Source organism: Carassius auratus, unplaced genomic scaffold (genome assembly GCF_003368295.1).
Source record: "Carassius auratus strain Wakin unplaced genomic scaffold, ASM336829v1 scaf_tig00214896, whole genome shotgun sequence".
Lineage (NCBI taxonomy): Eukaryota > Metazoa > Chordata > Actinopteri > Cypriniformes > Cyprinidae > Carassius > Carassius auratus.
Window position 1 is genome coordinate 71325 of NW_020527846.1, and position 14837 is coordinate 86161.

The 14837-nt window shown below is 43.8% G+C and overlaps 1 protein-coding gene across 1 annotated transcript; it reads right to left on the reverse strand.

The window, feature by feature from the left end:
* Positions 1-170: 170 nt before the first annotated feature.
* On the reverse strand, positions 171-14837 carry LOC113093139 (transcription factor p65-like). The gene is made up of 11 exons (XM_026258988.1): positions 14680-14837; positions 9307-9345; positions 8743-8879; positions 8504-8649; positions 7265-7356; positions 6495-6629; positions 5873-5977; positions 4585-4800; positions 4320-4397; positions 4079-4171; positions 171-3315 (listed from the first exon to the last, which is right to left on the reverse strand). The coding sequence occupies exons 1-11, from the start codon at positions 14684-14686 to the stop codon at positions 2591-2593; spliced, it is 1773 nt and encodes a 590-aa protein (XP_026114773.1). The 5' UTR covers positions 14687-14837; the 3' UTR covers positions 171-2590.

Genomic DNA, 14837 nt, shown 5'->3' on the forward strand with positions numbered 1-14837 from the left:
AAAAAAATAAAAAAACAGAATTGTAAGATATAACCTTAAAATGACAAGGTCAAAATTGCTTTATATAATCTCAAAATGACCAGAAGTGTCCACTGCACGATGTAAGCTCAATTACAAGGGGGAAAAAGCAGATTTTAAGTCAAACTCAGAATCATGAAATAGTCAGAATTGTGAGATGTAAATACATTTATTACAGCTCATATAATAGTACAAAAGCATACATTTCATTGTAAAACACTCAAATCATGTCAAACAGGAGGTGTAAGTGCATGCAGGCCGAGAGATTAATGTTTGCATGCTTGCAGTGAGACGATCAGCTAGGGTTACAGCAGAACATGATGAAGCGTCAGCAGAGGACTGACTGAAGCACTTGGTCAGGGATGTCATTCACCTACAGGAAGATGCTCCTCAGATCTGATAGTTTACAGCTATTTACAAGTCCTTCCAGTGGCACACTTCTCTTCTGCAAGCTTGTGAACGTGCTAGAGCGCAGCTGTCAGTGCTAGACTCGGCTCCAACGGCCAGACATCGTCAGATTAACTCCTGCTCGGCGTGTAACGGATCGCAGAATAAACCAGAAGACAACACAAGACAAACACCAGCCACAACAGAGACTGAACTCAGCGTCTGGAGAAACATGACCACTAACTAGTGCTCAGCGTCTCACACTAGAGGAACATGACCACTAACTAGTGCTCAGCGTCTGGAGAAACATGACCACTAACTAGTGCTCAGCCTCTCACACTAGAGGAACATGACCACTAACTAGTGCTCAGCGTCTCACACTAAAGGAACATGACCACTAACTAGTGCTCAGCGTCTGGAGAAACATGACCACTAACTAGTGCTCAGCGTCTCACACTAGAGGAACATGACCACTAACTAGTGCTCAGCCTCTCACACTAGAGGAACATGACCACTAACTAGTGCTCAGTGTCTCACACTAGAGGAACATGACCACTAACTAGTGCTCAGCGTCTCACACTAGAGGAACATGACCACTAACTAGTGCTCAGCCTCTCACACTAGAGGAACATGACCACTAACTAGTGCTCAGTGTCTCACACTAGAGGAACATGACCACTAACTAGTGCTCAGCCTCTCACACTAGAGGAACATGACCACTAACTAGTGCTCAGCGTCTCACACTAAAGGAACATGACCACTAACTAGTGCTCAGCGTCTGGAGAAACATGACCACTAACTAGTGCTCAGCGTCTCACACTAGAGGAACATGACCACTAACTAGTGCTCAGCCTCTCACACTAGAGGAACATGACCACTAACTAGTGCTCAGCGTCTCACACTAGAGGAACATGACCACTAACTAGTGCTCAGCCTCTCACACTAGAGGAACATGACCACTAACTAGTGCTCAGTGTCTCACACTAGAGGAACATGACCACTAACTAGTGCTCAGCCTCTCACACTAGAGGAACATGACCACTAACTAGTGCTCAGCGTCTCACACTAGAGGAACATGACCACTAACTAGTGCTCAGCGTCTCACACTAGAGGAACATGACCACTAACTAGTGCTCAGCCTCTCACACTAGAGGAACATGACCACTAACTAGTGCTCAGTGTCTCACACTAGAGGAACATGACCACTAAACTAGTGCTCAGTGTCTCACACTAGAGGAACATGACCACTAACTAGTGCTCGGCGTCTCACACTAGAGGAACATGACCACTAACTAGTGCTCGGCGTCTCACACTAGAGGAACATGACCACTAACTAGTGCTCAGCGTCTCACACTAGAGGAACATGACCACTAACTAGTGCTCATGATGGTTTAGGGCTAATCCTGCAGGTTAAAACCACTTCCTTTAAATAGGAAACATTTGTTTTAGTTTAATCCTGTGTCTAATGAATTACAATCATCATGACACTTACACAATTTAACAAAAATGACATGTTTAGGGCCGTATGGGATCAGATTGTTTCCAAGTTATACTTTTCCAAATAATTAAAAAAAATTTTGCATTCTATTTTATTGGTTAAAGAACATTTTTGAAGTAATAAAAGTCTTGATTATAAATCATGTCTAATTCAATGAATTTTTAAAAGCAACAATTTATTACAAGTTTGTTTTCAGGACATCTGCTGCCTCTTATTTTAAAATGGTTTATGATTTACTTTACATTTTTAAACACTCATTAAACGGTTAACGTTTCATCTCTTCATTTGATTAAAAGATGAATTAGTCCTTTCATTGTTTGGCTGCACTACAGGTTTACTGTTTAATTATATATATAATATAATAATGAAAACTTGGTGCAATGTTCCTTTAAGTGAATTAAACTATTAACATGGAGAAGTGGGTTCTACTGTAGACTGTGTAATATCTCTCACTGGACCAATGATTGTGTGAGGACCAGAGTTCAGTGTTCTCCACAGTCATTGGTGGAGGAGGCGGTGACTCTGCGCTGTGATTGGCTGAGCCGCTCAGTAAGGCACTGTGGGTGTTTTCAGACACAGAGTGATCTAGTTTGGCTGGTGAACAAGGTAAAGATAACTGTACATCAAAGCCTCCACCCGCTAAAGCCACTAAAGTCTGAATGAATCTGCTGTATATACGGGGTTAAACTAGGTGGGGTGTCCGGACAGGAAGCCGACCTGGCTGCTGCTGGTGAAGATGGTCATGAAGCGGTCGTCGTCGATGGAGCTCAGCATGTCCAGGTCGTCCAGGACGCCGGCGGGGGGGGTCGGAGCGGCTGCGCTCTCCATCATGCTCTCGTTGTGGATGAGGTTGGCGATGCTGGGAGGGAAGGACATCCAGGTGGAGCTGTTCCCAGCGTGATCCGGCTCCTGCACCTCGCTCGCCGCAGGCTTCCCCACGGACAGACCCGCGTCTCCAGGAAGACAGCTCTGGACCAGCAGCGCTTGGAAATCCTCGATGTTGATGTTGTCGACGTCGGAGCCGTGCACCTCGGAGAAGCTGGGGAACTCTGGGAGCTCGTCGTCTGCCTCGACTCGGAAGGGAGCGGAGCTGAAGGAGTCTGGAGCCGCGGCGCTCTGGACGGGCTCGGCTGCGGCCGGAGCGCTCATCTGATCGTGGGACAGGAAGCTGTTGAAGTCGTGCAGGTCGGACAGGTTGACGGTGGGGAAGTCCTGCGTGAGGACGGACGGAGCGGTGCTGGGACTCGTGAAGCTGCTGGACGCTGCTTTGGGCTGAGAGTCTACGGTCAGACTCTGGAGGAACTTCCATGTGTCGCCGGACGAGCTCGGAGCGGACGCGGAGAACAGCTGACCGGGAGCAGGAGTGAAGAAGGAGGACGTCTGCGGCTTCACTGGGGCTCCTGCAGACACCGCTGAAACACAAATCACAGAAATAAATGACACTTTAACACAGATTCACACAGAACACACCTGTTTACATTAGAGGAATATTCCACAGTTTTTCTGTGTATTCACAAAGATCTAGATAACAGTAGTCTATCATTTAGACACTTCACCGCTCAAACTAAAGCAGTAATGGTGACAGATGTTCAGGCTGTGTCTGGATGGGTGATGTCATTTACACAGAGCCTGTTATAAACAGCCCAGTTCTTTCACTAGTCAGGTCAGTTCCTGGATTAGCATCTTTAAACAGCTTCACAGAAGGAGAGAGATGTTAAAGGAACAGTTCAGGTAAAAATAAAGATCTCAGGATGTGTGTGTGTTTCTTCATCAGGTTTGTAGAGATGTCGCACTGCATCAGTGTCTCATCGATGGATGCTCTGCAGTGAATGGGTGCCGTCAGAATGAGAGTCATGTGATCTGCTTGATTTCTCTCCTGATTCAGACCAGAACACTTTTTCACTGGAGGAAGTGTTATTCTGGATTATAGACTCTATGTGTTTGAGTTAAAATCATCTTAATGCTGGATGTGTTTCAGGTTTTGTCTTCTCCAGATGTTCACTGATGGACTGGAGTGTTGTGGATTATTGGGATGTTTTTATCAGACTCTCATTCTGACGGCACCCATTCACTGCAGAGACACTGATGAAGACACACACTCCTCCTGATCTCTGATCTGTGTTTGAGTCTGAACGGTGTGTGACTCGTCACATGGGTCGGGTCAGATCTGGTCACCTGCTGAGAGACCGCTGGCTGCTGGGGGTTTAGAGAGACCTAGTGTTCGCTTCGCTGTACTGAACGGCCGTCTGTCTGCGGGCACAGAGGATCCTACACACACACACAGAGATTATTACACAGAGCAATACACACACACACACACACACTCACCTGTGATGATTACACACACACACCTGTGATGACGACTGACACACACAGACACACACTGATTATAACACAGAGCAATACAGACACTCACCTGTGATGATGCTGCTCAGTTTGAGGTTCTGCAGCATTCCTTCGGTTCTCTTGCGCTTCTCCATCAGCCTGTGCTCATCTGTGAGGAGGAGGAGGACAGAGTGTGAGGACAGTGTGTGAGGACAGTGTGTGAGGACAGTGTGTGAGGTCAGTGTGTGAGGTCAGTGTGTGAGGACAGTGTGTGAGGACAGTGTGTGAGGTCAGTGTGTGAGGTCAGGGCAGTGATCTGGTGTGAGTGTGTGTTAGTGCGTCACTCAGGCTCTCACCGGGGTCGGCGGGCAGGTACTGGAAGTCCATGGGCTCGCTGACCTCTCGGTCAGACGGTCTGCGCAGCTGCATCTTCACACGCACCGGCTCCGTCAGGTTCGGGTCACGGTACGGAGGCGTGCGGAAGACGATAGCCACCTGCCGGTGAACATCAGCCTGAGAGAACGAGCCCTTGCTCTCCCACGAGTCCTGGAAGAACCGCACCTCGATGTCCTCTACAGCACACACACACACACACACAGCATCTCACTTCAGCGAGCTGCCACAGAAACAGTTCTCCTTTCATTCAGTTCATCTTGATGCACTGAGATCATCACATACAGAGAGTTCAGTCCTTGATTCTGATTGGCCGAGCCACGTTCAAAGCTGTTGTGAATTACTCTACAATGTAACAAACACCTTTGTTTACTTCTGTGTTGCTCGGCAACCACTCTGTTCTAAACACAACAGCTTCTGAGGAACTAGATTGTTTGGTGGAAGAATACTGTTTGTATTAATACCATTACACTTATCAGCTCTGTTTTATTCTGCGAAACATTACCACGTATATAGAATAACTCTTTATGAAAGCAATAAGCCCCGTGAAGCTGTGGTTTACAGTGAATTTATAACAGATCCCTAACAGCGCTCCTCAGCTGATATACATCACTGTAAACCACAGCTTCACTGGGATTAATGCTTTTGGGCTGTTTTTATATCGAGTCACATTTCTATTCGCTGCATTTCTATTTCAGTATATTTGTTTGTACGTTTTTTAATACAAAATATATGGCAGTCTGTTTCTGACACTGAATAATAGAAAAAGGTGAATGCAATGCAGGATTGCATGATATAAACTCACATTCAGATTTATGTTTCCCAGGACTGTATGTAAGTCCAATTCTGAGATAGAAACGTCACAATTACCTTTATTTATTTATTTTATTCAGTGGCAGAAACGGGCTTCCATAAAAAAACTAGTTAATGTTTTCAGAGAAAATATCTTGAATTATTTAGATATTTGTTATTTAGAGAATACACTGACAAAAGAGGAGAAATGAACTTCATTCACTCTTTAAAGAACTCAAGTAAACTGAGCTCGTTTTTAATATGTACTTCAGATATTTTACAGGAAAACTGTAGACACGCTTCAACCCAGATGACACACAATACATTTTAAAACACATTATATGCTAGTTAATATAAAATATTAAAAACAAAAATTCAATGCTAAAGCAAGATGCCAGTGGTTTATGGTCTGGGTGTATTTGGAGTGTAACACACACACACACACACACACACACACACCTTTCTGCACTTTATCACACAGCAGGAAGATCTCGTCTCCTCCTCGACAGCTGCCTGAGTTCCTGTTGACCCGACAGATCTTGAGCTCGGCGGTGTTGGGAGCGCCTGAGGACGAGCAGAGGGCACAGGTCAGACAGGTCAGAGGTCAGGTCAGTGTGTTAGCGGTCAGTAGGGCTCAATGTGCTAGCGGTCAGTCAGGCTCAGTGTGCTAGCGGTCAGTCGGGCTCAGTGAGCTAGCGGTCAGTCGGGCTCAGTGTGCTAGCGGTCAGTCGGGCTCAGTGAGCTAGCGGTCAGTCAGTCTCAGTGTGCTAGCGGTCAGTGTGCTAGCGGTCAGTCAGTCTCAGTGTGCTAGTGCTCAGTCAGTCTCAGTGAGCTAGTGCTCAGTCAGTCTCAGTGAGCTAGCGGTCAGTCAGTGTCAGTGTGCTAGCAGTCAGTCAGTCTCAGTGAGCTAGCGGTCAGTCAGGCTCAGTGAGCTAGTGCTCAGTCAGTCTCAGTGAGCTAGCGGTCAGTCAGTGTCAGTGTGCTAGCAGTCAGTCAGTCTCAGTGAGCTAGCGGTCAGTCAGGCTCAGCGTGCTAGCGGTCAGTCAGGCTCAGTGTGCTAGCGGTCAGACGCAGGACTCACGGTTGTCGTAGATGGGCTGAGACACGACGGGCTCCAGAGGAAACAGGTCTCCGCTGGGCAGCGTGATGGACACCTGGAAGCACAGGCGCACCGCGTTCAGGTCGTACTCGTCCTCCCAGATCTTGGCCTCAGGAACTGCAACCGCACACACACACACACACACACGGACATCAACATCACCCCGAACACATCGGTCCTCTCCACCGTAACTCAGATCAATAACATGTTCACAGAGTCATGAACACAATGAGCTTCACGATGCATCCTTTACATTATAATAAATACATTAAAACACTGTTCAAAACTGGGAAATAAGAAGAGTGTTTATCTCTTCTGCTCAACAGGGCTGCATTTACTGGAGAAAAAAAACAGTTAAATATTGTGAAATATAACTCTAATGTAAATCATCTGTTTTCTGTGTGAATCTGTGTTAAAGTGTAATGTATTTCTGTATTTTCAGCATCATTCCTCCAGTCTTCAGTGTCACATGATCTTCAGAAATCAGAATAATATGATGATTTACTGCTCAAGAAACATCTCTGATTATTATCAATGTTGAACACAGTTGTGCTGCTCAATATTTCTCTGCAAACTGTGACGCAGTACTAATTAAAGGTTTGGGGTCAGTAAGAATCTTTTTGATCAAACCAGGACACATTAAGTGACTGCTTTTAAACAAACGCTGCTGTTTTGATCTTTCTATTCCTCTGTGAATCCTGAAGAATAACGTGAATCACAGTTTCCACACACACACACACACACACACTCACTATTAAAGGGGTTGTTCTGTGTCTGCAGGCGACAGGAAACTGCGTCTCCCACATCCTTCTTCTTCACACACTGAATACCCAGATTCTGGAAACTGAAAGAGAGAAATGAGTCGCAAACGGAGCGCTGAATCTGGAAACACACAGCTTTCAGCCACGAGATGGAGCTTCCCACGAACACACATCTGTGAGCCGCACAGGAAGCACAACTGTGATGATGTGATGTTTCCAGAGGCCACACGCTAAATATAGTGTTCAGCCAAAACAGCTCTCGAATACGAGAGAGAGAGAGACGGCAGCAGAACTGCTCCAATCTGCTGGCTCTCAGCAGCGCTACAGGACAGTTAGACTGCGCTTACATCAGATAGTGTCCTCCATCACAGTACTTCTGCTCTGGGAAACATGCTTTATCCCTGCCCTGCTCTGAGACACAAGAGCATCGTCTGACTGCTGAATCAACTGAATCAGAGTCAGGTGTGTGTGTGTGTGTGTGTGTGTGTGTGTGTGTGTTCAGTGTCCCCTCTCAGATGATGTAAAACTCAGATGTTTTATCACAGTCCTCATCAAACTTTACAAAACAAATGTCTACTTTAGTGTCTTTCATTCCAAAAAAAAACAAAAGCATCTGACCGTGTTAATGAGTGAATCACTGAATCATTTATTCAACTGATTTGTTCAGAAAAGCCGATTCATTCAACATGTAAACAGCATTCATTGCTCAGAGAAGCAACACGGTGCTGTGATCTGTTTGGAACAATTATTAAAGCAAAACTGAGCAAAAACAAGCAATAATATGTCTGAAATGTAACTGTGCGTTCACACCAGATGTGAATGAAGCGTTAAGCGTGAGTGATTTACATGTGAAGTCAATGCAAAGACAGGAATACACATCCTGCAGAGCGATTCGCACAAATGACATGATTCGTGTGAATGAATGCGCCGCGTTGACCAATCAGGAGCTTGCTCTAGTAGTGATGTGATGATGATGCAGGGAGCGGAGGCAAACTCTGAAACAATGGACAAACAATGGATGATTTCTGTTCAACCACTAAAGAGACATCAGAGCCAGCGGCACACATCAGGAGAACTATAATAGAGACTGCTCTCCTTAATAACATGAGCACAGAGCATATTCAACGACTGGAATATAAAAACTTGAGTAAAGTACAGACACACACACACACTCTCACTCTCTCTCTCTCTCTCTCACACACACACACACACACTCTCACACAAACACACCTGTGTATCCGGCGCTCCTGTAGGTCTGCCTCATAGTATCCGTGTTTGCAGTCTTTGCCCACCAGCTCGTGTGGGTGTGGCTTGTACGGCTGGTTCTTGGTGACCAATGAGATCCTGACTCTCAGCGGGCCGCTGTAGTTGTGCACCTATGAGAAGAGCACACGGAGTCATGTGACCCGGGGTGTTGTGTGTCAGGTGCAGCGTGTGTGTGAGAGAGTGTGTGTGTGTGTGGAGCAGACCTTGATGGCGGGGTGTGTTTTCGTGGTGTCGTTGCTCTTCTCTCCGGGGATGCTGCCGGCCGATCGACCCTCACACTTATAACGGAAACGCATCCCTCGTGCTTTCGGCTGCTCGATGATCTCCACGAACGGATGGCCTTCAGACAAACACACACACCGTTACTAACTGCTTAAAACAGTTTAATATTGATGAGCTTCAGAAATCAGAATAATATGATGATTTACTGCTCAAGAAACATTTCTGATTATTATCAGTGTTGAACACAGTTGTGCTGCTCAATATTTCTGTGAAACTGTGATGTATTTTATTTTTCAGGATTCACAGACGAATATAAAGTTCAAAAGAACAGCATTTATTTGAAATAGAAATCTTTGGTCACATTATAAATGTCTTTACTTTCACTTCTGATCAATTGAATGTGTCACCGTTGAATAGACATGTCTCTGAAAGTGCAGTGAGCCGTGCACAGCTCGATCTATTATTATCATAAAACATGATTTGACTGTTTGGCTGCAGATGTGATGTTAAGAGACAGAGTAATGAGGTGACATGACTTCTCCTACCTTGGGACACCGGGGACGGCCCCCACTGGTGAAACAGTCCTGAAACAACAAAGGACAAGAGATCAGTGACACACAGATATAACACAGAGAGCTAAACTCTCTCCAGAGACGCCATACGAGTCAAACCTGCCGAAAACACACCTAAACCAGACAAAACCGAGAGAATAAAACAGAGCCGATCTGATAACAGCAGCTACATCTCTCTCCAGTTACTAAGATGTGTTTACATGACACCACTAGATCTGTCTCATCAAGGGATGCTCTGCAGTGAATGGGTGCCGTCAGAATGAGAGTCCAAACAGCTGATAAAAACATCACAATAATCAGTCCATCAGTTAACATTGAGAAGACGAAAGATGAAACACATCCAGCATGAAAGGTCCAAAAACCATCTCACTATATTTTTACAGCTCCTTTCTCAGGAGGTCTGCTAAAAAACAGGTTGTTTTAGCCTGTCTAATTAATATTCATGAGCCTCTCTTCTGATTGGCCTGTTGTTTTCTGAGTGACGCGTGGCCAGGCCAACCACAGGTCACTAGTGTCAGTTGACCTCACAGCACTCGTTGACAGCAGCAAAACGAAGGCCCACTCAAACCAGCGCAGATTCAGCTACGTAAAGAGCTTTAAATATCATCTAGTTGTGATGTTGGGTGCCAGAATCAACGTAATACAGCCTCAAATTAGAAATGTGATTGTATATCTGCTGCCACTGACAGACAAACCATTGACAGCTGTGGTTGAATGCGATAAAACAAGCGGACTGGACAGAAACCATCGTAAAAAATGCTTGTGTTTGCAGCGCACACTTACTGAAAAGGTTCAATAAGTATTGTCTTTTGTTATGGACGAGTCTACAGATTTCATGCCATAGGTTTCTTACATCTCACAATGTCGTGTATGAAAATATGTCCGTGCATGTGTGTAAAACAACAAACTGATGATTTATAATAATAATTTGTAATTGTATATACATTTTGATTTAATGTGGCTGGGACAGTACTGTAGCATTAAAAATAGTTGCCTGCTGAAACACACACACACACACACACACACACACATCTTCAACATGACGTGCTAGATAGAAACTATGAGTTTGTCTTTACTATACACATTAGATGTAATCCGGTTCAGAGTAACAATTCTGTCAGATCATCGTGTGTAATGTGGGAGGAGCTCAGGTGGTGACTGAAGGAGCGTGGGACGGTGGGCGGTGCTCAGGTGGGGATAGAAGGATAGTTTCCAACTTTAGGCTTTCCTTAATATTTTGGTTTGCAGTTACAGTAAAACTATTTAAAAAAAGGATCAGTAGGTACGTCTATATATATATATATTTTAAGTTTCAATATAAAAAAAAAAAAAAAAAAAAAAAAAATTTTGGTGATAATGATTACGCAGGTTTGAATTTACACAAATTAGCATATCGTGATGTCACTGACTGGGTGTGCAACCCGTGCCTTCGGGCACACCTTTGCAAACCTAATTTTAATGCAAGCTATATAGACCACAAACAAATTGAAATCTTTTGTCAAAAAAAAAAAAAATATTGCATGATTTTCAGGTGAAAAGAAAAAAACTTGGGTACTGTTAATGAGTTAACTGTCAATGCAACCTTCATTGAATCGATTGTAAAGTCTAAATACGTTTTATATGGCAAAAAACACCAAATATAGGTAAATCCAGGGACAACAGGCAGGACTAATTCTTGAAAAACAAAAAGCAGAGTGGACTGCCATAATGCAAAATAACAGCAAAAAAATAATGGCATAGGCGATTCTAGCCCGAATCTGTATCTGTGTGCATAATGAGACTGTATGAATACCGGGAGAATTCACATTTCTGCTGTAAAAACAGAAACATTGTGCAGAAGTATTATTTGCTGTTATGCGTGTGTCCGAAGCTGCAGCTGCTGTGTGACGCATGTTACAAAAAAACAAAAACAACAACACCTGGACGCGCTCCGAGAGAAGGTCGTTAAAATAAATTTTCCTATTTCTGTTTTCAAAACTTTTGTTGGTTGGTCCAATCGATTCGTGCAATAGATTTTGGAAGTTTTAAACTAGACGGTTTTAGACTAGATGGGAGAAGGAATGGGAAAAGATCTGAGCTCAGTTTTTCCAGAACTTCGTGCCAAGTTAAAGTGGTGTCGAGCTGTTTCAATGAATGTTTTAGATGTATCATGGTGCCCAAACCCGTATGATTTTGGACAGTGACCGCGAACATTTAGTTTACTGCAGCCGCAGCCATCATTACCAAGAGAGAACCGTTGATTCTGACAGAGAATGGGAGGAGGCCATAGTGTGACATCCTTTAACCAATAGTGTAAACATAGATGACGTCACGTTTTTTTTTTTTTTTAAAGAAAGTGAAGAACCGGTTGCATCGGTGTTCGGATCACTAGTAGTTCTTTCGGACAGTTCGATTCAATAAACCGGTTGAAGAAAAAGGTTCACTGGTTCTTTTGCGCTCGACGTAATGGCGTCATTGGCGATGATTGCCCTTGATTCAAGCCTTCGGTTTACCCGCGCTCATAACACTAGCACAGAATCAGTTCAGAATCAATCACCCAAAGAATCAGTTCAGTTCAGACGCTCTGTGTGTCGGTCTGCTTCAGGCTGAATCACACATGCGCAGTATCATCAGCTCCTCGGTTCACGAATCGGACGCGTCTGACAGAAACGGTTCTTCACTCGTGAACGAGTCAGTCTATTGTTCGTTATCTGGCTCGGCTCGGTGTTCATCTTCACAGCAGTTCAGTCAGATACTGTTTGAGTACATGAATTACTCCGGGATATTGATTTGTTTGAACTCAGAGGGAGTGTCAGCCACATTAAAAAAGTTAATCGCTTAAGTCATTTGTGGATTAATGCGTATTAGAGATGCGACTCGTTTAAAATGATTCAGTTATATTTGGTGAACTGAATGATTAGTTCGCGAACCGGATATCCAGCTGCTTTGATTTGAACTCTCTCTCACAACAGACACGGAAGAGAAGACAATGCTGAATAAAGTCGTCGTTTTTGCTATTTTTGGACCAAAATGTTCTAACTGACCCTCTGATGTGACATGGACTACTTTGATGATGTTTTTCTTACCTTTCTGGACATGGACAGTAGACCGTACACACAGCTTCAATGGAGGGACTGAGAGCTCTCGGACTAAATCTAAAATATCTTAAACTGTGTTCTGAAGATAAAAGGAGGTCTCACGGGTTTGGAACGACATGAGGGTGAGTTATTAATGACATAATTTTGATTTTTGGGCGAACTATCCCTTTAACATCTCAGTCCCTGTGTAAAGATGACTTCACATAATAAAGTGAAAGCAGCAGGAGTGAAGGGGACGGTGAAGGCTGCAGATGACATCAGCTGAAAGAGAAAGTGAAATCATGTGTGTCTGAACTCAGACTGATGAGACTCACAGAAGAACCGGTGAGTGTGACACTGATGAGATCCAGCACTCTTCTTTTAACCAGAAGAAAGTGGAGAAATGATCTCCTCATCTTCTGAGGAGGCTTTACTTCTTCATCTCTGTCACTGCATTACTGCAGTGTTGGTTTTAGGGTCGTCCCGGGGTCATCAGGGACCTCATCACAGATGTAATCATTATCACATCTGATACAAACACATTAAAACCTCTCACACTCAAACTCTCTCACACACACTCTCACACACTCACTCTTTGACTCTCTCTAACACACACACACTCACACTCTCTCACTCTTTGACTCTCTCACTGACTCTCACACACTCAAACTCTCTCACACACACACACTCACTCTTTGACTCTCTCTAACACACACACTCTCTCTCTCACACACACTCACTCTCTGTCTTTGACTCTCTCACACATTCACTCTCTTTCACACTCTCTCTCACACACATACACTCACACTCTCTCTCACACACACACACACTAACTCACACTCTCTCTCTCTCACACACTCACACACAAAGGGTGTAAGAATATATTTATACACGTATGGCAATATTTGTTTGGCGATACGGTATAAACTCTCAAAAACGGAATATCTATATTTTAAAAAAAAACATACAAGATTCATGCCAGTTTCATTTTGAGTTTACATCCGACATTTTAAATCCAAAATGAAAAGCCTGTGAAATCACAGTGGAAAGTCTCGACATCTGTATTTATATTATAGTTTTATATATTTTTTTGTTTTCTTTAGGAATCCTGTAAGCACTTTTGTATTGATATTAAGCAGATGTAATTTTTTGTTCAGATCAAAAAGTTATGACATTTTATGTAAACAAACTGTGAACCTTCAAATCAGGTTATTATATATATATATATATATATATATATATATATATATATATATATATATATATATATATATATATATATATATATATATATATAAACATGAATGTGTTGATAGTACAAATGTATAGCCTGAATGCACTGTAAGTCACTTTGGATAAAAGCATCTGCTAAATGCATATATATATATATATATATATATATATATATATATATATATATATATATATGTGGTATTTTATAAATACATTCTATACGTATTATACATTAAACTACAGGATCCTGCAAGCACTTTAATACCCAACACCCCCACCCTTTACTCGTACTGCACAAAAAGTGGTACAATAACACTGAATATTACAGGGACTGATCACTGCAAATGCACTGGTTACAACTGGTGTTAGAACTGGGGTTCTGGATAAAATGTTTTTTTTTTTTTTTTTACTTATTGCTAAGATTGGCACATTACACACAGAACTATCTCTCTCTTTCACTCACACACACTCTTACTTCTTTCTCACACACTCTCTCGCTCTCTTACACACACTCTATTACAAACAAACAAACACACTCTCTCTCTCTCTCACTCACTCTCTTTCTTTCTCTCACACCATCACAAACACACTCTCACTCTCTCTCTCTCTCTCTCTCTCACGCTCTATCACAAACAAACACACACACATACTCACATAGACAGACAGACACACACACACACACACACCCGCTCGCCCACTCACTCTCACACACTCACTCTCACTCACACACACGCACTCTCTCTCACACACACACACACACACACACACACACACACACACACACACACACACACACACCTGTAGGCCGTAATGATAAATGACCATAATCATCGCGACGCGATAACGCGCGTCCACATGAGTTTAGTTCGCGTTGACGATGATTCCCGTGTCTCAGCGGACACCGTCCCGATCAACCGGAGGAGCAACGGAACGCCCGTCTCTCGCCGAAACCGAGAGCAAAACTTCAGGCGCGGGACTTTCCCTTCCGCGCGGACACCGAGACGAGCCGCTCGCGCCGCTCAGATGAAGAAACACGCCTTTATAACGCTCGACTTACCGTCCATGTCGCGCGTCACTGCAGCTCGGTTCGCTCTCTGTCGCTTTTGGAAGTTTCCGGGCTGTAGCGAAGAATCGGCGACACACCGCGACGTAGATTTCCTTCCGCGCGCCTCCGTACAGCGAGCGAGCGCGCGCACGGGCGTGGAAATACCCGGA